At 36.3% G+C, this 27,530-nt stretch overlaps 1 protein-coding gene across 1 annotated transcript in view; it reads right to left on the bottom strand.

Moving 5' to 3' along the window:
* The window catches only part of NRG3 (neuregulin 3), a 369,474-nt gene that overhangs the window by 9,242 nt on the left and 332,702 nt on the right, over positions 1–27,530 (bottom strand). The window contains 3 exon segments of the mRNA XM_050305457.1: positions 7,121–7,248; positions 14,546–14,672; positions 19,732–19,834. Coding sequence (XP_050161414.1) covers positions 7,121–7,248; positions 14,546–14,672; positions 19,732–19,834 — 358 coding nt within the window.

Below are 27,530 nucleotides of genomic sequence, written 5' to 3'. Positions count from 1 at the left end.
TGTTTTATTCTTGTTTTAAATACACATTGCTCTCCTGTTTATATACATTGATCAATACTGTATTGTTACTCTATGTGATTTAATATAAACTTGAATTTGATAAAAACAAGTAGTATTTTTCTATTTATTTTAGAAAACTGCTTCTGTAAACATTTCTCTGGTGTTTCAGAATTTTTTTTCATTTCATGCAGGAATTAAAAGAATCCACAGTTTTGTTATACGAACCATAAATTTAGCTTTTACTAAAGCAAAACCATCAGAACATATAATTAAGGCAAGGCATAGTCTATTCTTAATGTTAACAGGTCACAGTACTGCATGGTTACTGGCTATTCATTTTCCAGCTACTCCTACTTTTCTTGGCATCTTCTGGGTCTCAGAAATGCATGTTAACTAGTATTATGTGACATCTTTAATGATAATTTAAGATAGGTTTTGTAGACGCCTTTTACAAGACATTGGTTTTGGCTATGTGCATAATTCAAACTTTTGATAAAATTCAGCAATGCAAAAGATTTTTGATAAGTTTGCTTCTTTTTTTCCTATTGTAATATAACTTAAAAGTAATTTGTATTTTTTACCTAGTGGGATCTTGGACAAATTCTCTTGGAGTGTACATTTCCATTAAAACCAATCTTTTCTGCCCATAGTCAAAATAAGAAATAAATTCAATGATCTCTTATCCTATTGCTCAGGCTAGCAGTGTTCCATCATAGTCTTGGCTCTGTTTTCTTCCATACCTTTACTTTTCTAGTGCTTTTTAACTGAAAAGATCAATAATCCATAGCAATAGCATTCCCTCCAGGATTTTTGATCCTTCCTTCAATAGATTTTTCCTTTGCTACTAAGGAGGCTGTGAAAAAACTTTTTAAAAAAATGAAATACTGGCCTTTCAGTTCTGAAGGCTGAGTTCAAGTTGCGACTTACAGTTCATCTTCTGTAAAGTAACACCACCACATCACAAAATAATTTACCAATTCTGCTCAGGAGAGTCTGAGATTATTACAGCAGGGGATCTCAAAAGATGCAGCTGAATGAATAACTTGTGATGCATAATGAAAGTCAGGGATTTTTACTTACTGAAGCATATTCATCAATGTTTTACAAAAGTAAAAAACCTGATTAACTTATCAGACTTTAGACTGATTACAAATATTTGAAACTAGAAATTTTAAATTTATAATTGTGGTTGATTTGATGGTCTTGTGCATCCTCCTTCCTAGATGAGAGCACACAGCCTCCTATCTAATAATATGCACGTGCAAATTCACAAAAGCTCCTCATTTGTAATAGACTTAATTTCAACACATACAGGCATACCTGAGGTAAAAGCTATAAACTGCAGCAAAATGCAGATAAATGACTTATCTGGACTTCAGTTTGCACTGAAACTCTCACTGCTCCGTGGAGCACTAGATGCTACAGGCTGTTCAAGGTGTGTGTGCTGGTCAGACCGAAGGGATCTGGCACATGCCAACACTGTCCTGCAACCACAGCAGTTCCAGCACTGACAGCGTTGAAGCAACCAATTTGTTGCCAGTGGGAGGTTCTTATACTTTCAACATTTCTGACAGGGGAAAAAAAAAAAAAATAAAAAGGAGAGAGGGGAAAAATGAATGAAAATCATTTGTGGGCATGGACAAGACGAATTCACTAAGGACCAGAAAATACTCACAGACAGCACAGCTGTAAGCTGCAGGATAACTCATTTCTTCAAGCACCAAGGACAGTAACAATTTCTGTAAAAAGTTCTGTGGAAAGGTAACTCCAGCATAACAAAGCTGTTCCTTTTTCACAAAACTAATCTGAACATCAGCACCGTCTTCCCCTAAAAATGTTAATATAGTCCTTCTCAGACTTCTGCTCTATTGCTCACATGAAGATTTACTCCCTTTCAGGCAAACAATGCCTTTTGGATTTCTTCATTAAATTTATTGTTCTTTAGCCATCATTATGGTCTCTTCCTCCCTGCACTCCACTCTAACTGCGTAAAAGAAACCAGCCCACATCACTGAGCCATTCAATAAAATAGACCAATACATAAAGCTGTAGCAGACATGTCCTTAAAATCTATTAATCAATTACTCCAGAATAAAAAAATCAGAATATGCATGAACTGGTTCACAAGTGATGCATAAACCAGGGTAAAATATAACTCTGATGAATTAATGGTTTGAAAAATGCAGTTAATTAAGAACTTGGGATTCATTGTTGCAAGTTGCTTTCTGTGACAATTTTCTTTTAGATTGAGCAACTGAGTAGGAACAAAGTCTGTTCCTACAGGTGGAGTATTCTCTTCTCGAGGCACATACACAGCTCCCGAGTGCAGTTAACTGTGTTCATGAAGAGAAGACCAGCAGTGTTTTTACAGTAACTCTGTGAATCTTCTTGTAGTACTTTTTAGTTAATTACTAAACACAATTGATTTTACATCACATTATGAACACATTAAGATGTAAATTTGCCAAAAGAACATGAAAAACCTAAAAAGAGACGCTTTCCAGCAGCCAGTCTATATCTACAAATCTATTCCTGGTTTCTGAAATGAAAGCATTGTTGATTCCATTACATATTCTTGTACTCAGGATCAGCATGTGTTGGGGCTAAGTCTGGACTTTGGAACTCTACATAAATCCTTCAAAGCTACCTATTGCATCTGGTCACTACCCTTGTGAGAGATACAACAGGAAAAGAGAACAGAGCATTCAAGGTACCTCAGTGGCACCGAGTTTAATCATCTGCCATAACTTCATCATAGTGCATTGATCAACCTCAATCCTAAAACCACAACAATATTCAGGAAGCCACCACAGAAGGTTGTTCTATACTGAAGACTTTAAAACTTCTTTTTAGTTTACAATTATTTCTGACGAATATAAAACTGTCACATGTGCCACCCTACTCCTTCACTTAATAGGTCTTTAACTCCTTGTTATGTTTTTTGTGATGTATTTACAAGCAGCAGCAATACACTCTTTCCAGTCTCCTGAACAGAACCCTGACACAAGACAGTGTCAGTCTAACACTTCCCATTGAACATGGATCACTGACTCCTCATACCAGCTCATGAATGCAATTTGAGTCCATAATAATCAGGGGGCTATTTTAACCAGGTGAGATAATAGCGATGCATTCTCATGCCATATAGATATGAAGTGACAACATTATCTGATCAAATGGTATTAATCATTCTGACTTTCTGACGAAAATGCCGTAATTAATACTTCCTCTCACTTTGTGACTTAGTTATCCTCTAACCAAGTAGTATATACTGAAACCTTTCTAACTCATTTGTTTCTTAAATCTTATTATTAGTTCCCAAACGCCTGACCTTGTATTTAGTACAGCTGAACTTCAATCCATTTCTGTTAGCCATCCTTTAAAGTTATGCCATTCATTCCTTATATCTAAATCTTTACGAGTCTGAGTCATTGTTTCTGAGCTAATTTTTTCAGTATGTTCCAACTTTTTTTGTGCCAAAGTCAGGCACAAAAACATTAAACAAAGTTGGCCCCCAGCATTAACTAATTCCTTGAGTGCTCCATTAGTGCTCCGCTGGTGAACGTCTTCAGCCCAGCACTTACCTTTTCAACATAACTCCTCACTATCTCCCTCCTAACCACCTCTGTGTATCCCCACTAGAGTTTTTCTGTCTCTCCCTGCTTTCTCCCATTAAATGCATTAGACACATGTGACAAAAGTGACTGAGGTTGTGTAGTGATCAAGCTCACCTACACCAAAAGCAAAAAAAGTCATCAATGATGTCTTGCAGGAGCTGCTGCTGGTAAACTAGCAAATCTTTTTTGGACTTTTTTATATCTACCCCAAGAATCTGCTTCCTCCACACTTGTCCTAAAGACTTGACTAGCCTTATTAAACATAACTGGCCCTCAGTTACTTCAATACATTTTCCATACTCCTAAATATTTGACACTTGATATACCATCATCATATGTTACAGCTCCTATTTTTACAGATTTTGAAACTAGACTTGAAATTTCATGAGCTGGTTCTCCTTCCAGATTTCTTTGATCAGGATTAACCAGACCAACTTGACTTGAAAGCTTTGATTTCCAGATTTTACTTCCACTTTGACTCTAGTAATGTCTCTTTTCATACATTTGATTCTATTCCCATTCTGCCTCTGTCCTCAAATAATCATTCTAACTTCAAAAAGTGAAATGTATCGATTCAGGATTGCCCTAACAGCTTCATATATTATTTTTGTCCCAACATCAGCTTTGCTTTTTCCTCTATAGTACTTTTTTTTTTTTTTTCCACAGCAGGAACAATTGATTGCTTTCAGTACTGCCAGTAATTCTTAACTCTCAATGATCCCTGAAAATGTTCAGTTCAAGAATGACTTCTTGCCCTCTGTGATATGGTTTGTTTCTTTCCATAGATCCTATTCCTTTTAGACATTACTTTTAGCAAATTTCTGCAGAAAACTATGTTCTTTCCTTGGGAAAATACCATATTCCTTACACTTTCTTCTTTTCAGGCTTCCTCTGCCTTTTCATTCTTAGTTGCTTTAGTTTATCATTACTTGTTCTTTGAAATTCAATAGCCTTATTTACAGAATAAGTTTATTTTACTCTTTTCTTTAAACTGAATTAATTATATTGAAAGCATAAAGATAAAATCCTTACCAAATGAAAAAAAAAATTAGCATGGTTTTTGTGGTGTTAAAAGTTCATAAAAACACAAATTATTTTTAATTTTAGAGTAAGTTTATCCTATTTTGGCGTTTTTGTAAGACAATACAACCGCTCCAGGCTGAAAGCACCTGCATTTGGCTTTCATCATGTTATTCTCTGAAATGAATCCCTCTAAAATCAATGATGACTGAATCAATGAATGAAAGTCAGGATGACTAATTACCAAGAAAACTGCTATTCAGAGGGATCACAACTCAATCCCCATAATTGACAAAACTCTAATTTGTTTCTATCTATTAGAAAATAAGACAGTATGGGTTTTCTTCTTACCTAAATCAACAGATAATCAAAGATTCATTTTTGAGCAAATTGTATACTTTACAGAAAGTTTACTGATTAAACACACTTGTTAATTTTGAATTCTGACAGTACTAAGAGTTATTTTACATATGCAAGCAGATGATGTAATATTCTTCTACTGTTATATCAGTGCATAATACAGGCAAAATATTTTAGGAGGCTAATAATAATATAGAGAAAATATTTTTGGACATTAAATTTCAGTTTTCAATTTAACCTCTGCATTAATTTTTTGCATGCAGTTGAGGCTGATAGATAGAAAACTGCTGTTATCTACTAATCTGAGTGAAAAATCAGGTGATTTCTGTCAGTCATGTTTCAGCAACTCTAAGTGATTCCCTATGTTGACAGTCTTACTTCCAGGCAAAAACTGTATTACTTGTAGGAACTAGAAACAGCCAGCTCCTGATTTTAAGAAGTGTTTACCCACCATTAGTGTCCTTGAAAACACCAGCAGAGAAAAGAGAGTCTGGATGCAGAACAAAATATTTTCGTAGCAAGCAGTAATAAAACAACAATGTAATTTAATGACAGCATAAAAGAGAGAACCTGCAGAGCTGCTATAATTTTTCCAGGCTCATGTCAGGTTTGGAATGGAATGAGGGGATATTTAGGATAAAACATACCCCTGTAAACACACATTGACCATTAGTCCACACTGAACACTTTGTTGAAAGTAAAATAGCAAGCTGTCACATGGTGCATATATTAAAGACAGTCTTATAAGTCTTAGATGTTCAAGTCTGTTGCATGTTTTATAAAGGAAGGGCCTTGAATAATAAATCTTAAATTATAAAGCTAGAAAAGATTTTTTTATAAATTAACTAGTAATTCCACTTCTTAAATTAGTTCCAAAGTAAAGACATATCAAACTTGGGTATTGCCATCACACTATTAAAGGTAAGGGAATGTCATTGTGCTTTTTCTAAGCTTCATCTTGTGACTAAATGGTGATAAAATTCTTCTCAGAACTTCTGTGGAAAGCATTCTAGGCCACAGTCCCATAGTTCATTTATGTTAAATAAAATTATTATGCATATTTTGAAAATCTCTGTGTAATAATGAATAAGACTAAGAAATGGATCTGACATGACAGTTGGCATTATTTTTTCATGTCAAATTAAAGGCTTAAGAAAGGTAAAAGCAGATAGGACCCAAATATCCCTTTCTGGCTCACATGCTGCTCTTTGTAGGTTAAGCAAATTATTCATTCAAATGAAAAAGAACATGTAGCTGGCTGGGACACTGCAATGAAAAATGCAGCATATACTAACCAGATCATAACCTTATGCAATATGAGACATTTTTTTTTTCAGTAATTTAAAAAAATTATCCTTTTAATAAATAAGTAGTCCCCTCCAGAATATCTAGCTGAATAAATACCAGACTCATTTTTTTGCAGCCTTTTTTCTCTCTCTGTGTGCACCAGACCAGATGTTACTATTGCCACTTGACCAACATTACTGCTTATACCAGGCACCAGCTTGGTTTCTAGTCCTGCAGTGAAGCACCTGCACTCTTTCTCATCCAAAAGTGCTGTAAGGAGAATTCTAATCTGAATGCTATGCAGAGGTGGGTGACATTCCTCTTTTTCTTCCTCTTAGAAACAATCATCCAAACATTTTTAAGACTTGTTTTCAAAGGCCACCATGTTTTCATAAATAAGTCATTATTCATTTCAAGCATCATTTGTTTTAAAAAATAGTAGAAAAGGCTGGAAGTTTGGAACCAAGTCCTTCTGCAGCAAATGAGTCATTAACTTCACAAACATCGATAAGGAAAGTCTTGTTTTTAATGGTTTCTCATACTACAGCTGCTTCATTCACTGGTCTGTGTCTGCAGCTCCCACGGTGTCTTTAAATGCTTCCTCCAGGACTTTCACAAAACACAGATGAAGTCAGTAAGCACTGCTATTACCTTTTATGTCTGCAGCTATGAAAATGCTTGGACATCTGCTTAATAAGTGGGCTGAGGCTCTGCTGGTACCATACCAGTCAGCACCTCACCCACTTCCAGTGCACAACAATCCTGCACACGTATCACCAGCTCAACGACATCCCTCGGCAGCCAGCAAATCTCTCACCAGACAGCCATTTGCTCACCTGTGTTGCTTGATGGGCTGGGTTCCTCTGTCAGGAGACAAGGCCTCTGGGAAAGACTGAGGGCCTGAAAAACTAGACTCCATAACTTTGTGCAGAATAGGCCCCGGATGCCTATCTGGTTTTGAATACTGTAGCAGAGAGAATAAAATTAATTAATACTCAAAAGACAAAGTACACTGTTGATGCTATTCAATCTGAATTCATAGTAGAATGGGGTAAGAAATGCTCTAATGCAATTTTAAATCTAAATTAGGGATTGAAAGTAATACATTCATTCAGTACTGTTTACACAGCAGAAAGCGCCAGTACTCATTATCCCCATTACGTTCTCCACATCAAAACACTGATATCTGCATTAGCAGCAAAATTATGGACTGATCTGCCCATAATGATAGGGAACACTGATCCCTTTGAATAAATGCCTGTTTCTGTGCTTCTCCATGCAGACTGAGATCACAAAACACATCTCGGAGGACAGTCAGCAACTTCTTGGGTCCTTTGGTGATTTGAGTCAAACACTGCACTCATCAGCATGTACAACTATGAAAACCAAACTCAAACAGCATTTGTGTCATCAGATAAGTAAGAAAAATATTTGAATCCTATCTGCAGAGCCATATATCTCTTCTGAACAGGTCTGAAACTTTTCACCTGGGAGTATCTGTGCTAGTAAGAACAGTGTAAACAATTCTTCTGTGACAGGTGTAGGCATAGGGCAGTCTCTGGGCACATACTGAGACACAGAGGTCTGCAAAGCAGACACCAGACATGAACAAGAACAGACTTTTTTCTTCTTGCTTTGTGATTCAACTGGAATTTTAGAAAAAAAGGAGAATCTCTGATCCTTAATGGAGCCAGACAATAAAAGTATAGAAAAAAGCTGCACTTGAGCTTGTAAGAAGAATTCGTGTTGTTAGTGGTTACTGGGCAATATCTCAGAGATATGAGAGGTTAACCCACATTTCCATTTAGGTATTAAAAATACATCACTTTGCAGATTTTTTACATTGCATTACAAGGACCTGCACTAAAACTAATTTGTCTGCTTTCCTTTCTGTACTGAAATTGTATTTTCACTACCATATACCTAGATACCCATGTTATCTTTACAACAAACTGGTATTGTGGAAGCTATTACATGATTACATATTTTATAAAAACTAAAATAGCCAAAATATTAGAAAAAATTGCAGTGGTAAAAAATGCCATATAATGAATGATACAATAGCCTAAAAATTCATGGAGAAGTTGGTAAGAATTCTTTCAAAATACAGTTCTTCATAATTATTGGTTTTGTCTAACTAAAGAGAAATAACTCCTTAAAAATAAAGAATTATCTGATTCCCACTTATTCTTATCTACAATTTTGCAGACGTAAGCGAGATTAAAAAGTCATACAAAATTACTCTCTTTAAGAAATGGGTTACGTGTATTTTTAGTCCATCTACTCAGACCTTTTATGACTTATTTCTATAGATAAAGTAACAGATCTTCAAACTTATCTCCAATGGTCTTCTCCCTCTTTCTGTTGAAATATCCACATAAATGGGGCCAAAATCACTGCTTACATGAAGGCAAAGGTATGAGAGTGGTAATATGCAAAATGTTGCCGCACACATAAAGTAAACACAACTGAAGTAATAAGAAGAAACAAATTACACTCCCATTTCTTTCAGTTACCGTGATCTTAGCTGTCACTTGTAAATGTTGTAGATAAAATATTCAGACAGAAGTATGATTTTTAAGGTACTCATGTCTGTGAAGGTTTTAAACTTTAATAGTTATCCTGCCAGCTGCAGAAATGAAACTGGCTTTGATTTGTGACCTGAATAAATCAATTTGAGCTATGTTAAGAATGAGCTGCTAGTACCAACAAGTTACTTCTGTCCTTTTTTCAGTTTGTTCATGAAAAAAAATTGAAGGTCTGAATGCTTTATAAGACCATGAGTATGAAGTGAATCAGGAAGAGTAATGAGAGATAAGCTGTGCCTTTTACTACATCCATGTTTAAGGTGGATGTGGGCTGGAGCAGTGGTACACAGAGTCTTTCCTCATCACAACTGAGGAAAACCAGGACCCTAGAAGCTGCTTTGATGCTGATTAGCAAATTGTACTGAAAGTCCAACACCAAGAACCACTCAGGCACATTTTTTTCAAGATATTTTTTGTGTCTAACCAAACATTTATGCCATTTTCAGATACACTAGTTATTACACAGTTACTGTAACAGCCATAACATTCATTACAATGAAAATACGAATCACAGTTCGAGAGTGTGAATATACAGAGAATCTGAACAACATAACTGAACATGTTTGGATGTATCACATTATTTGTACATTTTAATAGGTTTAAATGCAGTTGGGTTTATCCCCCTTAAGCTTAATTTTAAGTGCCACATCCCTTCTCTAAGATCATTTCTGGAGAAAAATACCTTTGTATTTTTGTGAAGAGTTTACAATAGTATCAGTCAGTGCTCCCAAAAGTATAGGATAGGATTATTCTCCAGACATATCCCAGCAGAGCTCATCCTGCTGCTTCCACAGCTCAATTCTCACCTGGGCTGAGCTCTGTGGAGACCTCTGGCTGTTGTGAGCTGCTGAATACTCAGCCAGGATGGAGAATAAGCTGTAAAACACTTTCAAAGGGCTGTTTCCAGCATCCCTGAAAGCTTATCTGTATTATTCGGGTTTTTAAATGGTTTTATTGTTTTCTTGGTTAATTATTTGTGCTTGTTCGAGCAATTACTGAAAAACACTGGTGCATATGGCTAAATAAATTAAAGAATAATGATAGCTTTTAAAAAAACTATTTTGCAAATTTTCAATTTTTCATGGTTTCATGGAGAAAATCATCTATTATGTACAATTACTGAATATTTTCACAATAAATTTCTACCCCTTGCTACTTAACGCTGAGTGAATCCATGAAGGCAGCCTGAGCAAGGAAAGAAGCCTCTGCCACTGACCTACTGTATTACTGTGAGCACATAATTCCTCTGCTCCATGCCTTGTACCCCTTCCTCTAAAATGTAGGATTCTTGGATAACAAATGCCACTCAAATGCTACAGAATAGCTTGACACTGTTGTCCTAGTGTTATGCAAACCAAACCACTCTGGTTTTATTTAGCTCTTCCCTCTCAATGATTTTTCCAAAATAGTAATAATAAAAGGTCCAGAAAGTCATATGGCATTGCAAGAGAGGTGATGTGAGGATCCCATTTCAAAAACAACTGATAAGGCAGAGGGGTCAGTTTTAAATTACATTCAGAGAGGTCACCTCAAGGAGAAAAAGAGCCAGTGATTTTCCTGGATGGGCTGGCCTTGCACAATAGCCCATCAGGTGGTACATTTAACATCCTTACAGCTGTTCCCATATGCTCTGTATGTTTTGTTGCCAACACTATCTCTAGACAGAGGACAATAAACTCAGGTTTGTCTATTCTGGCAGTGTTTCCTAAGTAGTCATGAGATATAGAAATGGGAAATTTGCTCTTAATCTCAACGGATAAATCAAATCATAATTTAGGTAAAACAGCAGAGTAATCCTTTAAAAGATTTAAGTGTATCTGATGCTCGACAGAATTGCAACATAATGATGCAATATAACAGCTGCAAGTTTATCACAGTGACCAAAAATAATATATTTCCTACTACTATCAACAAAAAGCAACAAGACATACAAAGAGCATTCTCATTATAAGAATACCAAAAACCTGCATGCCATTAGAAACAAGTGAAGTGAAAAGTGAAACCACATAGTACAGCATGAAAAGCATATTAGCCATCTCAGAAAGAAAGTGATGGGGAATTAATAGATAGACTTGGTACCATGGGAGAAGGTATTAAAAACCACAAAGGTGAAAAAGGCCACTTTTAAACAGCCATGACAATTCTCAGAAACACTAAAAGAATGGTATGGTTTCAGCTGCCTTCCTCCCCCCTCTCCCATAACATATTTGTCAAGTTGTGAGAATTTAAAGAAACCCTCTCTTCAAGGTGGTAAAAGGAGGTACTAATCAGGAGCCACCCCACCTCCTCCTGTCCCTTCACGGTGTGTGAGGGTGCACTGAGCTCTTGTCTTTCTAAGGCGGGAGAAAGGCAGCTGAGATTGACAATTTCCTTCCTTTTGCTTATGAGGAGATCAAACTGTTTGCTGCAGCCCTCTGGAGCAGAGTCTTTAAATCTCCTTGAACAGAGTATAATCTCTTTGGGAAGGGGTACGTAGTACTTGGAAGACCTAGGTTTCATGCATTAGGTGAAATAAATCTGAATCTCCTGTGTACCTCAAAGATCCTGAATTAAAAACTGGCACATCAATCTCTTCCTGGCTGAAGAACTACAGCAAGATTACCAGTGCATTAGTCTCTAAATCCAAGAGGCTAGAAAACCTAGCAAGAACAACCTATCAAGAAATTAAGTGTGTTGCTCCCAGAATATTTGGTAAAAGTGTTGGACTTTAAGTGGATTCAGGAAATCCTAGGAGCTGTGTTCCAACAGTTAATTATGAATCCTGATTATAGTACACAGTATTTTTCATCTGATTTGTATGCCTACCAAAGTAATGAAATCGCTATGGAGAGAAACAGACTGAGCAGAACTACCAGTGATGAGCAGCAGGAGTTCAGATAGAACACAGCTGTCCCGACAAAATCTGACCCTTTATTTCACTTCTCAGGATCACAAATGAGGAGAGGGAGGGAGTGGAGGAGATACAATGCATGTGAGTGTGGGAAGAAGAGATTGGTCAAGTTCTTCACAGCCACAAACCTCTTAAAACACTCTCTGCTATACCCTGGGCCTTGGGAAATAAGTTAAAACTCTTTCTAGAACAACATAACATTTGGAAAGATAGATGGATCCTTTACTAAATAAAGCAACCTCTGAGTCAAAAGGTGATGGCTCCTTCAGAATAGTCATCAAGAATAAGGATCCTTACGCAACTATTCTCAGGTCTACACTAAAGTAGTCTCTATAAAAGAAAGAGCTGTGTGAAAAAACTGAAAGCATCACCAGGTCTGTTCAAAACAGACAAGAGAAAAATGCAGGAGAATTTTCTAGGGAAAGACACAAAGGTGACATAAATGGGAAAACTGTCTTGCTTGTAAGAGGAGCACGTGGTGTGGGAAAAGAAACAGCTTCCAGGATTATATAAATCAAAATGCCAGACTGGAGGAGTAATCTCCAGAAAATAACTGTCCTAATTTATTAAAGTTTATTTATTAGCTCCTGGAAACGAAGAGAACTAAGCTTTCTCCCAGACCCACGTGGTGGCAGCTGCAGATGGGAATGGCAGAGAGATCACATCCAGGCTGCAACCAGCAGAAGGGAGCAGCAGAGCCACAGGAGAGCTCTCTGCCCCACGCTGCTGTCTGGTCCTCTTCCCACCCAGCAGATACACCCAGAGCAGATCTCTGGTCTCCGAGGGGGAGTCACTCAGCCATTCCTGTGAAATACCTTTTCAAGGTTCCTGTTCTGCTGCCTCACCATACCCCTGCCCTTTTTTTCTCCTCCAAGCTGCCAGGTTTTGTAAATATTTCATGAGCTGCCTGCATGAATTCCTGCACTAAAATCTTCCTAACAATAGAAACCATTATTATCCTGCACTGTTATGCTATATCCTGCACAAGGTCATTCTGTTTTTCTTCCTTAGTATCTTTGTTCCCAAAGGGAGAATGCATTAATGGCAAGGAGGAAACAGCTGCCTGCAAGCAGCCACAAGAACGAGAAAATGGTGTGTTAATTACCAGCACTGAAAATGACAGTCTGAACGGCACTAAGAACTGAAAAGCAAATTTGGATTAAAATAATAAATATAATGGTGGCTTTCAATCCCTAATGTCCAGAATCCACGAAGTGCTACTTCAGTCATTATGGCTATTGCTATGGCAAAAGAAAATGACTGAAATAAAGGTTGTTGATGTGTTTGTTAGCTGCCCAGAAGACATCAAACAGTTCATGGAAATGATGGGTTGACAAAATATTGCACTGAATTACAGTGAGAAAAAGGCAAAGAACATTTTCTTAGTGTTATCCAAGGCTTCCTTTATATGATGGAACAAAAAGGATCATGAACTTTACCTACTGTTGTCATCATTACAACCTAACAACACTCCCAACAGCTTTTTTTTTTTTTTTTCTTTTTAGGGGCTACAAATAATATATGACTGAATGAACTGAAAGTGAAACAAAAAATTGCAAGATTCCCTAAACTGTGATTATGTCAGTTGAGTGAAGCCATCTTCCTTCTTGAAGTAGCATATTTCATATTTTTCCTGAATCTCAAAGCATATCATGAGTATATACAGGAGCACTACAATGGTGTTCCTACAAAACAGAACTTTAAGAGAACACAAGCAATGCTCTGACAACTTCTCTGTCACAGCAGACAGGCTCTACTTACTATAAATTGATTAAAAGGGCTCATACTTATATCTTACTTAACTGGATGTAAACTAGGAGCTGAGATATCACTGGCTACATGGGCATGAGAGCTCACTTTTGCCAGACTCAAGCTATTTTCATGGAATCTGGCAAATAAAGTAGTCATTCCTTTGAGCAATGCTAAGATACTTTTTTTTTTTTTTTTAAAAAAGGAGTTAATAATTTAGGAAGGCTTTAACACATCTTTTATATTTTCCTATTATATTGCTACCAGGATCCTTCTCAGTTCTTCCAAAGACTTTGTTCAAAGTAAGACAGTAATAATTTAGTGTGTAACCAAGGGAGAAGAGGATGACATTTACTGGAAAATACCTTGCATCCAGGGCTAAAATAAATCAGTTATCTTCAAGTTCCTTATTTCAAATATGCTTTATGCATTTCATGATTGTGAGACTGTATTAACTTACATATAGCTACATACAGAAAATGAATAAATAAATTTCAGATTTAGTTTGAACAAACTAATTTCTTTCTGTAATCTAAAGTCGCTTTAACTAAAGACCCAGAAAAATGAGACCATCTGCTTGGTCTTCCCTTGAGCACTAGTTTACATGTGTAAATTCAGTTCTAGATTTTAAATTTACTCTGAATTAACTGTGACAAATCTCTACATTTTTTCATGCAGGTTCATTAATTACTGGAAGATCTGACATCACTTAAGATCAAGGACTGCACTTCACCTGTAAACACCATATATGAGCTACAGCATCGATGGAAAATGTAACAGTAATTTCCATTGCTAGATGCAGTGGAAAGCTCAGCAAAGTCTACTACATGAACGAAATGTACCAGGATACATTGAAACAACTTTAGAAAAAAATCCCGCTTTCCATTAACAGGCCTGATAGAAAACATTTTATGAAAGAGGTGAGAATTCTTGTTCCCATTGCTCAGATGCTAATAGCAGCATGAGGATGTGCTGCCATCAGCAGCAGGAACTCAGCCAGGCTATTAAGTGCTGTAGCTGGCAGCATTACTTACATTTTGCAGCTGGACTTGGCTTTGTGCCATACACTCCGACTTTGCCATCATGCTGGAAGCATTTAGGCTGTAGGTTTTCCTATTCTGTGTTTCTTTCAGCTGTTCATGAATTTGCTTTGTTTGTTTCCTGCAGACAGAAATAAAATTCATGTAAGAAAGCGTTAACTTGATCTTCTACTATAGCCACAATACTTTTATAGCCACAGTTCCCTTTGTTCCAAACTTCACTGTATTAGATGAGCCAGCTGAGCTGATTCACTAATGTCTTATATTTCAATGCAGTGGTTGTTTTTTGGCAAGGCTTATGAGAGGGGAAAAAAAGAGCTCTTCTGTTTTAAAATATCTTCTATTCTCAGATTACCATAATAGCATGCTAGTTGTTTTAGTGCAGAATTTTGTAAGATCATCCATCACATATTTAACAATAGCTTGCAATAGGTCTGAATAATAAAAAAGCACTTTGCTCTGTTTTGGAAAAAAGATTTTGGCAAATAAAACAGGCCTTAGCCCCTGTTGGCTATGAAAATTGATGAAGAATCAAAGATTTCTGCTAGCTGATTAGGCTTGACCTATAACCCATCTCATATAGAGCAGCTTTTGCTTACATGCTTAAACCTTGAAAAAACCCGATCATTATGGCATCTGAGGCTGTGTTATTGACATATTATACTACGATCCACAATGTCAGAGCTAGAAATACCACTGGATGAATCACTTATATTATTCAGGAGATAACTACACTGTTAATAAAGACTTTCTGTTTCTGCCACACAGTATTGACAAACTGAGTTATTAAGTTCTGTACGTGATAGAGGATATGAGACAGCAAACTTTAAATATTACTTTTATCTTCTGCAAACAGGTATCTCTGCTGGGCAAAAACTGTTAGCAAAACATATTTAAGGTCTTTTTATATGCTTTTGATAAGCTACATTGTCTTGGACTATCAGTTTTAAACAATCAGGAGAAAAAACTTCACAACACCACTTTAATTCTTTCCTTTCTTTCCTTCTTCCTTTTTTCTCCCCAGATAATGCATTTCCAGAAGTGAACCTACAACAGCCCTGAAAACCACCCAGCAAGGTCAAGGACTTGCCAGCAGCATCATCATTTTGTTATGCCACCAGCAGCTTTTGAACAACAACGGGTACAGAGCCAAATTTCAGAAGGATGTGATTTCAGGGAATAAGAAACAAAAAATACAGCCTTTCTATGCTGAAATCAAAATTTTAGCGAAAAAGCTTTAGCAACATTTTGAAAAATTTCTGGTGATTTGGCTGCCTAAAGCTTTGTGACATGGTCAAGTTTGATAGCATCTTACGTGAGTCAGGCCAATGAATGTGACACTGAATGATTAATAAAAGTAATTTTAACTTCTTCACAGTGGAACCTGTGTCTACTGCAGGAAAGCATAAGAAACTAGAGGAAAATGATTTACTTATGTGGTCAGTGGTGGAGCCTGTGAGAAAGGACAAGTTCCCTCTATATGAAAGCAAGAGATGAAAAATATCCCAGTTTAGACACTCAATTTTAATAATACAGGTTTTAATGTATTAAAATAAACACATGGAATTTCCTCTGCCTTTGAGTTCCTTGGCTTTGATTCAGAGTGTCATACTGTAAGCAAATGCTTCCATTCATCAAACTGTAAGTACCTGCTTAGAAGTATTTTTTATAACATATTTTCTAAATACAGGTCATAAACTATAATAAACCTTGGACTCTATACATATCTCTTAGGCTTTCTATTTACATCCTATTACCGTTGTAAACATGGTACAAATATGAGTGACATAATTTGAGTATAGCTAGGAACTCTTAATTAGTAAAATTTACTAGCAGCGGTGGGTGAGGATACAATTTCTCAAGCAAAAAAACTTTTTAAAACTTTCAAAATTCTTCCTTATCCAAAACTTCTGAAGTTAATATTGGAATAATCGAAATAGATACATAATCTGAAGGATTATAATGTCAAATTACATTAGTCAGTTGTTTCTGAAACATCTCTTTTAAAATGTTTCTAATGTCTACTAATTTTTGAAACCAATGAAATGGAATAATTTATTTTGTAAAATATCAAAGTGAGCTCTTCAGCTTCTAACAAAATTCCAGGGGAGATCCATAAAAGCTACTTTAGAGTTTGTATGAGTAACTATTTTCTGAACTGCTAAATTACATACAACTGAGGAAATAAGCCTCATACATCCCACTGGAAAGCCAGCCACATGCATGTTAGTCTTCAGAATGGTTATGGAACATCCAGGGGTTTTGAGTGGAGACTTCATATAAGGTATAAACAATGATAGTGAAACATGATCACAGCATCAGACTTTGGGAATGTTTCCAATACATAAAAAATATTAGAATTTAATCAGGAACATAACAAAACAATTTTGGGAGTTCTAATTTGGATTTACTTAGAAAATCTGGGTTTAGAGTTGTTTCTATGTATATAAACATGTGCAAGTGAACTGGAATATTCAGCTTCACTGCTGCAGTCATTAAGATTACAACTGAGATTCCTGAAGGTAACTTGCTGAGAAAAACAATCTAACCATTAATTTCCTTTTATGTTCACATAACCTAACATTAATATTAGGTTTTTGCATATTAATTTTTCCAAACTATAGGATGCACAGCTATAAAACTAGAAACTATTAGTAATTCAAAGTTACTCACTGATTATAAATTTATTTTATAATTTTTGTTTTCAAAACAAATGGGTCTTATGTGTTCTACTTTAGAGTTATTTGGCAATGAAGTGTTGTTACTTCAGCAAGATATAAAGTCACTAGTCATTTATAAAAGTCTAAGCTGTAAAGGGCAGCCCATTTCTGTGCTCTTCGTCTGTTGCTAACACTTCCAGCACTTTCTTGATTAACCTAAAAGGAATAATTGGAAGGGCATAGAGTTTAATTATAGTCCTAAACTTCCTCAGATTGATTCTATTTTAAAGGACTTTTAATTCAATGGTGCATAGGGAAGTGCCTGTTTCTAGCAGATGGTATTACAAAATTGTCAGACTAAGAAAGTGTGGGTCAGTGCCTTCATGGCACCTTTTTTCCTAACAGGTGCACCATTCAAAATTTCTGTATCTATTAGCAATATTTTATACATTTTTTTAATGCATCAAATGAAACCCAAGGATTATCCCCCATGCAGGAGGAATGCATTCAGGCATAGTCAGGATACATATACATGAGAAAGAAGCTCCCAAATATCTGCTGACTAAAAGCTAACACATGATAAACATTGAGGCACTTCAAATTTGTTGGGTTTTACAGCCTTAAGATACTGGTCAATGTCATATTTACAATACTATTTTACATGGCCTCTATGAGACCCAGTCTAGACACTCTTACTTTTTTGGACAGTGCTAGATGGAGCCACAGCCAGAGCATTAGGGATTGATTAGTATCTCACCATTACTCTACTCACACATTGTGTAAGACCTCCTGACTGAACCAGAGGAGCTCTTCTCATAACTCTTCAAAATTCAGTTCCCAGAATCTGACATAAGCACACTTCAGCTCTTCCTAGTACCTCTCAACTATTACATTTATAATGCAGATAAAATCCCAAACCAACACCCCCACCTCCTCCTGAGTTATGACGCACTATTGTCCTGTGAGTTCATCTTTGAAGTGCTATTTCCACTCATTATTTTCAGACATAGCTCTCCTCATCACCTAATCAAAGTCATGGCATCTTGAAGGCTGTTCCAGCCCAGCTCTGCACCACTCCCTACAACAGTGAAAAGCCAAGGGAGGCATAAGTGAATAACAGAGGGACATTTTATTCACAGTATGCTCAGTCACTGACTGCATGTTCTTCCTACTGACAATCCTCTTCTGCCTTTTCTGAATCTCTCTTTTTCAGCAAAACTCCCAAGCCTTTCCAGGTATATTCTCTTTCACTCTTTCTTCTGCAGATCTAAAATGCATAATGACATTTCTAATGCAGTACAAAAAAGGCTGTCTCTGCTTACAAATTACACTACAATGAAGGAGTCTGCAGAGAGGAACTGTCCTGCCTGCCTGCCCTTCCAAGCTAGCATCACTGTCATACTGGATGTCCAAAAAACAATTAAACAAAATCTCCCAAGACATCAGAACAGGTAGGAGTCTTCAGCAAAAAAACATGAACCACTCAAATATTCACTCAAGTCACACATGAATACCCCTGCAGTCTGAGGGGAAGAAAAAGGGGGGAAAAAGACCTGGTGACTTTTCCAACTACTTCTTTTTTTTTGTTCCTTTTTTTTTCTTCCTGATAGAAATATCAATTGTAATTTATTTTAAATAAAAAGCAGTCCTCATCAGATTTCCTAGCCATTAAAATAAATTCTAGAAAGGGGAATTCAGATAAGCATCCAGACTTTTAAATAGTGCAAACTTCCACATTTTTGATGCTCAGCTACCCTAACTAGCCTCATTGAGATACTTTTTACATTGATATGTGTTCTCTCCTTAGCTCCAGCTGGAATAGGAATGAAGGATGACAACCATATAGAACATACTTATAGATATAGTGGCATTGACAAGCAGGTCATGTAATTGCTAAGAGGTTTTTGCAACTCAAATTACACACAGAACAATAAATATTATAAAATAATGTTCAGTTGGGAAGATAAAAGAATAGAGTGAAAAGTATTTCTCTTGAAAATAGTTTAGTACAGATTATTTCACCACACTTGGTGATTCTATATTACAGGTACTCATGCATTCACATCAACAGTTTACAACTATTAGCTACAGATTGCAAATATCTGCAGAGAGCTTGTTTCTTTCTGCATTTCTAACTTTACTTTTGTTCTCAGCATACAGAATAATTGGGACTTTTAGAGATACGATAGGAAATGCAAAAGGGAGATGTTATGTTTAAACTGTCATTTTCAAGGAAGGAAAGTGATTATTGCACTGATAGCAAAAGACACACACTTACTTTTTGTTTAAAAAAAAAAGAACGGGAAATGACACAATCTATTATCTCCTGATACCAGAAAATAGAAAAAAACCAACACATACTGCTTGTGTTTACTTTTTGGGGGGACTTCGCCATGGGGAACAGTTCTGGTCCTGACCAGAGATAACAACAGCTTCAAAAGGAGGGGAGAAACTGAAGAACTGTAAAGCCGTAAAAGGGACCGGAGCTAAAGAACGACCACGGCAGACGAAGGCTCTTACTTTGTTTTGAAGTAGAACGCTGCACAAAGCATGCCCACTACGACTATGCCAAAGACGATGCAGGAAATAGACAGCACCTGGCGCTGGTACACGTCCTCGCTCTCTGTGAACAGCAAAAGTGAGAGTTATGAAAGCATCAGAAAACAGCACTTGCGAAAAGCGGATTTCAGCACATCGTGTTTTCGCTAATGATCGACAGACGCGAGAGGCTTGGAGGTCTGGGTCAGCCGGTTCCTCAACAGAATGGATGCTTCTCTGAACCTCTCATCTAGATAAGGTTCATAGAGTTGTGGCCTCCTAGAGAAGTTTTAGGAAATGCCTCCAGTACACACTGAGAGATAAAAATAATGAAAATCAGGACAGTTTAATATTTTTTCTGCCCTACATGCCATTTTTCAGCTTTTTAAACAAAAGATTCTACCATTAATAGGATAAAGAGCCCTACAACCAAAATTTTTCTGGGTGAAGGAAAGGACCATCAGAACTCTTGCAATGTCCCACAAGAGCCCAAGTTCTTTTTTAGCTACCCCAAAAATATACGGATTTTTTTTTTAGTGGTGATTACAATGCCTTATTCCCACGTCATTCCCTGTACTTGAAGTTTATGTACGACATAAGGCAGTAAAAAAATTAATGCAATTAACTTGGACAGGATCCAATGAGTACTTTGCTACAATGCACCAGATATTGCTTTGATAGGAGTCTATGTTTTAAGAAACAAATTTCCTTTATAAAACTCATAATATTTCAGTTAATTTTAAAACAGGAACAGAATGAAAGTTAAAAAAAAAAAAAAAAAGCTAAGAAAATAAGGAAACACTAACTCATCAGAAAGAAGCTGATAAGTAACTGGAGATTCACAAACTCAATTCATTAACAGCTCCTTAAGTGTTTTATTTTTTTTATTCTTATTTCAATTACTTTTCAAGTTCAAAGTGCTAACACACTAAACACATTGTTATTTTTTAAGATCAGTTTCTCCAAGCATGCAGCATACAAACCAGTATTTTCATTCACGTATTTCAGGTGGAAAGTCAACATGTAGGATTCTCAAAGCACAGTACAAGCACTGTACACTGACAAACCTACACTTCCTTTCTAGGTTAGAGATCTTCAATGCAGATCCACCCATCTATATGACACCCTAAGTCAAGTAGGTGGCAGTAACTCCAAGTTTGTAAGTCTCAGGTTCATGACAAATATTGTATGACAACACCAAGATGAATCTAGGCAAATACTAAAAAAACCCACAAACTATACCTAGTAGGAACATCAGTCAAATACTATCTGGTGTTATCATGACTGAAGACCATGTACAGTATCCTAATCGGTATTATAATTTCTTAAGAAAGTATATCACGGTGCTGTTACTGAAGATTTGGAGTCCTAAATACAATCATTTGTCTCCTGTAAGTCTCAGTCCTTTTTTGTAAGCTATTAAAAATAAAATTGCAAGGACTAAATCTTTATCTTATAATTCTCTACTTGCTCACCCGATGAACATCATAATGATATAGAAGCCATTTCTAAGATGCAATGTCCTCAGCTTCTGTTGTCATTTCCCCCTCATTTAAATTTGAAATTTTACAGGTTGTAGTTTTACTATGCTGTCTTAAAAATAAAAAGAAACAAATAGACTTTTCATCTGTCTAAAATATAACTGGAAAGGTTGTAATTAAAGAGGAAATCCTGTTCACATTGCAGTAAAACTGATTTCAGTACACCTTTAGGCCCCATTCCTCATTGGTATGTATAAAACAGTAAATCCTCACTGGACACGAAGTAAACGTTTTGGGTTTTAATTTCTTTTTTGTTTGTTTGGTTGGTTTGGTTTGTTTTACTAGCTTGTGTAAACACAGTCACCCACCTTCAATTTCCACTGTAACACACAAAGGACTAATCCTACAAACTTTAAATTCATATGCTGAGGTGAGGCACACTGGAAATAATTAAGGAATTCTTCAGTTCAGCAATTGTTAACCTATACTGCCCGAATACTGATTTCAGCACCTATTGTTTAAGCCAACAACTAAAACATACGTCATTATGAACTTTAATTTCACTTTAACATTCCATATAATTAAAAAAAAAATCTATTTATTAAAAGAAACTATTTTAAGTAAGGCATGCAAACAGGCTTAATTTTGCTTTTCTTTCAGTGTAAGACCTCATTAAATACTTTACTTTTTTTCTTTCGCTAGGTTTTTTTTTTGAGAAATGTTAAGTTTGATGCAGCTATGCTCTTTTTCAGTCCTGAATAGCGATCACTGTCTTGTTAAAGATGCTTTAGAATAAGTCTTACATAGATAAAAACAGTTTGGAGACCAGACAATATTATCTTGCTCAAACAACTATGTGAAGATTTAAGTCTATTGTGTAGTCAGATTAGTCTCTGTCACTAGCTTTCAACATATGCTGATCGATACTTTCTTTCCTTTTTGTTTACTTTGTACAGTGCATATTTAAAGCAGTACTTATTGATTAACTGCATACCATTTCTTAGACACCTTTGTTCATTTTTTATATCCTTTAAATCTTTATTTATGTATTGAACTCCACCATTCTTTGCCTCCAACCTCTTTAAATACAATCAGTTAAGCATTTTTCCATTCTCTAATCTTCCACATGGGCTTTATTTAAAAATCACCTTCTTATTGACAGCAATGCAATCTGCTTTCCTCTGCAAACTTTGAAGGTCTCCTCATGGTTGCCTTGATTTAACCTCACTCGTGTGAGGTTTCAGCTGTGCTAAACACACGTAGCACAGGTGAGATCCTCTCTAGCCAAGGAGCACTGAAGAGGGCCTGAATCAGGCAGATACCCATGGCTAAGTACTGCAAAGCACTCTGGCTCTCACACAGCAGAAAGCTGCAGAAATTCAAAGTGTAGAAAAGAGAAGAATTGCAAATTCCTTCTCCTTGGCTCAAGATGTGCATCAACTTGTGCAGACACATTTTTTACATACTGAAACTAATTTTCCGAGGTAATCTAAAGCGTGACTGAAATTGTTACTCTCCCCTTGTTCACATATATTCATGTATTCCTTGTGAAGTACATCACCTCAATTACAGTCTATTGAATTAAATTCTCTTGGGAGACGATTCCTCATTTAATGAGCAGCCAAGAAAATATTTCTGCTAGAAACCAAAATATAAATTGCCATGGATATTCCTGGATAATCCATTTGAGGATTAAGACTACAGAACGTGAATTCCATCAAGCATTCAAATTACAAAATACACACAACCTATACCAACATAAATACGACCACAGTGCTAAAAGGTAACACAGTAAACTGTTTAGATGCAGACTATTTGTTTAATAAAAATTATGGAAAGAAAAGTCCTCTCAGAAAATAAAGACAAGACAAACTCACATGGGACACAGAGCCTGCTGAAAGTTCATTGGAATGGGTTCCCATAGAAAAGTCCCTATTCACTGTGTGTCCTGTCACATGTCTAGCCCAGTGTCATTTATGCTATTGATACTTTCCTATTTTCCACCCTGCTACAAAATTTTCTAAGCTTATCTCACACATTTCCTCACATTCTTCTTATGATTGTTATTTCTAAAGTATATGGTAGGGGGTTTTGTTGTTGTTGTTGTTGTTTTTTAGGGTTTTTTTTGTGTATAGAAGCCAAAATTTGCCTCTTCTTTGTGACTTTATAATAAAAAGAAGAATGCTGGTACAAGATCTTTGAGTTTATTTCTAATCATATTACTGAGACAAAAATAATTTAGTTAATTAAAACAGATTATTTTAGGCTTTGTTAGGACCTAAATCCACAATATCATTACCAGCCATAATCACATAAGCTCTACTGTGTATTTTAAGTTGAAATATCTTTGAAAGAGATTTCAAATATGAAGAACAGCATTGTATATGTGGCCTACGCAAAATGATAACAAAAATAGTAACTTTCCCCCTTTTTATTTCAATGGCTATTGAATAAAATTTCAATATGGTCAAAAGCATGAGAGAGAATAATTACTGACTATTCCAACTGAGAAATTATGACATTTACCATACAAGTGCATTACTTAACCTTTGGTAAAAAATAAACCCTAAAAATGAATAAATGTCCAGATTAGTTCTTACGCTGAAGTTTTTACTCCCAGCCCCAGAAGCATAAATCCTAACAGCATTCAGCATCCCCTTACCTTCCTCGCTCCATTCCCTTAACAGGACCCACTGCATTTCTGTCAAGTAACAACATGCTATAAAATAAATATGGAAAGCCCTGTATCTTGTAATTGGTATTTATGAAAACCAATAGCTTTCCATGTGCTTTCTCCCACTGATAAATGTCAAGGAAAACTTTATGAAAGTAATTCTATGAAAATTTAAAGATAATGTTCTTCACCTATTTCTTGATCCCTGCCATAGATGAGTTAACAGAGGAAGCCTGGCCTAATGGACAGAACATAAAAACAGCTTTTCTTTTTACACAAAAAAAATTTACAAGACAGAATGCATGGAGGGTTTGGGGTTTTTTTGTCGGCATGCAAAAACTGAGCCACGCAGGTGCAGCAAAGTGGGCACTGTGACCTCTGCTGTGACCTCACTGCCATGCTTTTCGCATTTCCCTTCGTTCTCTGCCAATGCCTTTCCTCAGAATGCCACGTGGTACTGGAATGCCCTGCAGAGCCAGAACCTCACTTCTGAAGTGAACCTCAATAGTATCATCTGACACTTAAACTCCAGTTTGTGTCCTGCACCCTCAAAGTCCCATATACAACAATGGAGGAGGCCTACATGGAAACCTCATACACAACATCCAGATTTCCAGTAAAATGTGGATCCCCACAAGTTAAAAGGCAAGAGAGCTGTTAAAGCATATTTCTCAATATACTTAAGATTTATGTGTGACAAGTACTGAACTATATACAGCATTCTAAATTTAATTCATGAAGAGAATAAAAAAAGCCTGCCTGTTCCACAAAATCTGTGATTGCCTCAGCATCAGACATTCAGTTTTCTGTTCTTTCACTTGCAAAAGCCTACTGTACAGATTCTCTGCCATATGCTGTAGCTTGTGCTAAAGCAGAACAAAACAGCTGAAATGCTTCAAGACACAGTTCACAAATTTCTTCTTTGACCTTGCGTAAGTCAAGACCCTTGTTCTTTCTGTAACCAAGAAGATATTGCCTCTTCTATTTCAGTGATTAACATGATAAAGTGGAATATAAACTTATTAACCTCTAAAGGAATGAAGTCTTTGGAAATACATGAAATAGATAAAACCATCTAAGATAATTATATTTCAACATCTTTAAGAACATATGGATTACTTCACATAAAATACCATGTTTCATTCTAATTCTCAGCTACTTTTATTAGACACTGACTTTCCTTCCCAAGACTTTTTTCTGTCTGGGTAGAATTTCCCTTTTAAAAGGTTCACAGATCAGAAGAGGAAGTTTGTATCTGTTATCGTTTACAGAAAGGACAGAGTCAAGGTTAATTGCACAGATTCCCATTTCAAACTGGAATCAGAGCAAGCTGACTTAACGCTGGCAAAAGCATTTCATAGTTTTGACAGTGATTCTCTCTTGGGGAGAACCGTTCGATAATTCTGATTGAAACAAAGATGAACAAAATTCATTTTCCTCTACTAGTGGAATGTCCATAACAGAAGGATCTTAATGAAAGCAAAGTGAAATAGATGTAGCCCGTGATATATTCCAATTGCACTACATTATACATTGTTTGACTATTGGTATTCCACACTAGTGAGATCATTTTCTGTGTACGCATAAGGCAGACAAGGAAGGGATGAGTGTTCAACCTGTCTGACTGACCTATTTTAAGTACTTAATTCTACAACATTAATGCTGCATTGGCACTAGTTTTGCATGAAATATTAAAAATGAAGCAATGAATTAAGTATAATGTTACAGACTCATGATGAAAAGGGATGCAAAGCTAAAACCTGAGTTTGAGCTCTCAATTTTAGGTTGGTGAGTGAAAGGTGAAGTCTCAATCAAAAGTAAAGAACAAAAATCTCCTTAAATAAAATGAGCCAAACACTGGAGAGTTATCTGAAAAATAAAGAAAAAAGAGAGGCTAACCTTACACAGGAATATTTAGTGTTGTCTATGGTTACAGCAGTGCCAATATTCTTAGTAACTGCAACTTGTTATAAAGTGAAAATTTGATAAGCACTTTTAAACAGTAAGAGCTTAATTCTGAAGGTAACTTAATTTTAACTTGGGTATCCTAAGAAACAATCGTTTCCTTTTATCTGCAGGGAACTTGGGCACTTGCCTCAGCTACAAGCAGAACTCAGATCTAACAAACTCTCAAAGCCATATTTAAGTGCATTCATTGCAACATATTCATTAAACCTTAGGCTTGAAATCACTCTATAGGCAGCTAAGGGAAGAGAGGCAGCTTTTTCCTTTCAAGAAAACTTCATGTTAGAAGGGCTTTTGTATTGACAATTTACAAGTAGGACAATCCAATTATTTTACAAACTTTATCTATTTTCATTCAATTTCTAAGATGGATAAGATCAGTCATCTACCAACAAAATTCATTACCTAAGTCTCATCAGTTCTCTATGAATGTGAGCTAATTTTCCTTGCAGAAAAGTTGTTTTAAAATTATTATTGCAATTCTAAGATTCTCTAAGACCTACTATTGCAAAAATAAACCCAGTAAGCTAATCTGTACTGCATTCCTATTATATTCTAATAAGAATTAAAATTACATATGAACCTTTTATCTTAATAATTTTTGATACAACCTAAATATATAACTTTTAACTTAATTTTTTTTTAAGTATGCAAGAAAGACAAATATACAGCCATTCTTCCTCCTTCCCCCCCCCCCCCTCCCCCCTAATTTAATTTCCAGTCTGGATATAGGGGAAAAATGTATCTGGTTAATAGAGGCTGACAGCTAAAGATCTATGGTGATATTTTAGACAATGTGAAGAAACCTTACAATAAAAGGGTAAAGCTGTCTAAAACTGTGATCCTCTGGCCGTAATCTTCCTGTCTGATGGCTGCCTGTACTTTTGCTGACATGTGAAACGGGTGAGCAGCTAAGGAACAGCCCTCTAAAAAACAACAGTCCCACAGGAGAGATACTTGATAGCTGGTGGAGAGAAAAAGAACCTACTAAAAGATCAGAAACATTTCATTTCTATTTTACATTAGACCACTGCTGAGGACATTTGTACTAAAATGCATCAGGACACTGAAGAAATATTATCATGGTAGTATGATGTGAAATTATGGGCAGAACAGATAGACCTAAACAAGATGAACTCTTGCCCTAATCTCATGTGAAAGCTTAAAGATTTGAGATACAAAGCTAAAGATTTGCAGAAGCTTTTCCTGTGCAATAAGGACTGCATGTAGCCCTGTATGCTGTGGAATTCTTGCAATTCTCAGGCAGTAGAGAAAAGAAAGGCTGGAATGAGCAGGGAAGCAGCAGGTATTTTCAAATAAACTGCTTCTCTTTCCCCAAAAAGACAGGTCATGTCTGAAACAGAGGGGGCTGGGACCCCACAGAGCACCTATGTTTTTTTTCCATCTCCTCTTATTTGGTGCAGAAGGGCACTGACCAACAATGACGCTCTTGTCACCAAGCCAAATGCACCCAACTCAGTTATAACTCCATCAGCATTTAGTCCCATAAGAAGTATAGTAGTTACTGGTTTCTGCAAACAGAGAACTCCGCCTTTGCTACCACAAATGAAACTGAAAAAGAGATTGAGAAGAGCAAGAGGACACCAGTCAACAGCAACAACCAAACCTTTACAGGGCAGTGAGGCAGAACAATTCATCCC

This window comes from Myiozetetes cayanensis, unplaced genomic scaffold (assembly GCF_022539395.1).
Source record: "Myiozetetes cayanensis isolate MyiCay16 unplaced genomic scaffold, myiCay2020 scf10, whole genome shotgun sequence".
Taxonomy (NCBI): domain Eukaryota; kingdom Metazoa; phylum Chordata; class Aves; order Passeriformes; family Tyrannidae; genus Myiozetetes; species Myiozetetes cayanensis.
This window is presented reverse-complemented; position numbering and strand designations above follow the sequence as displayed.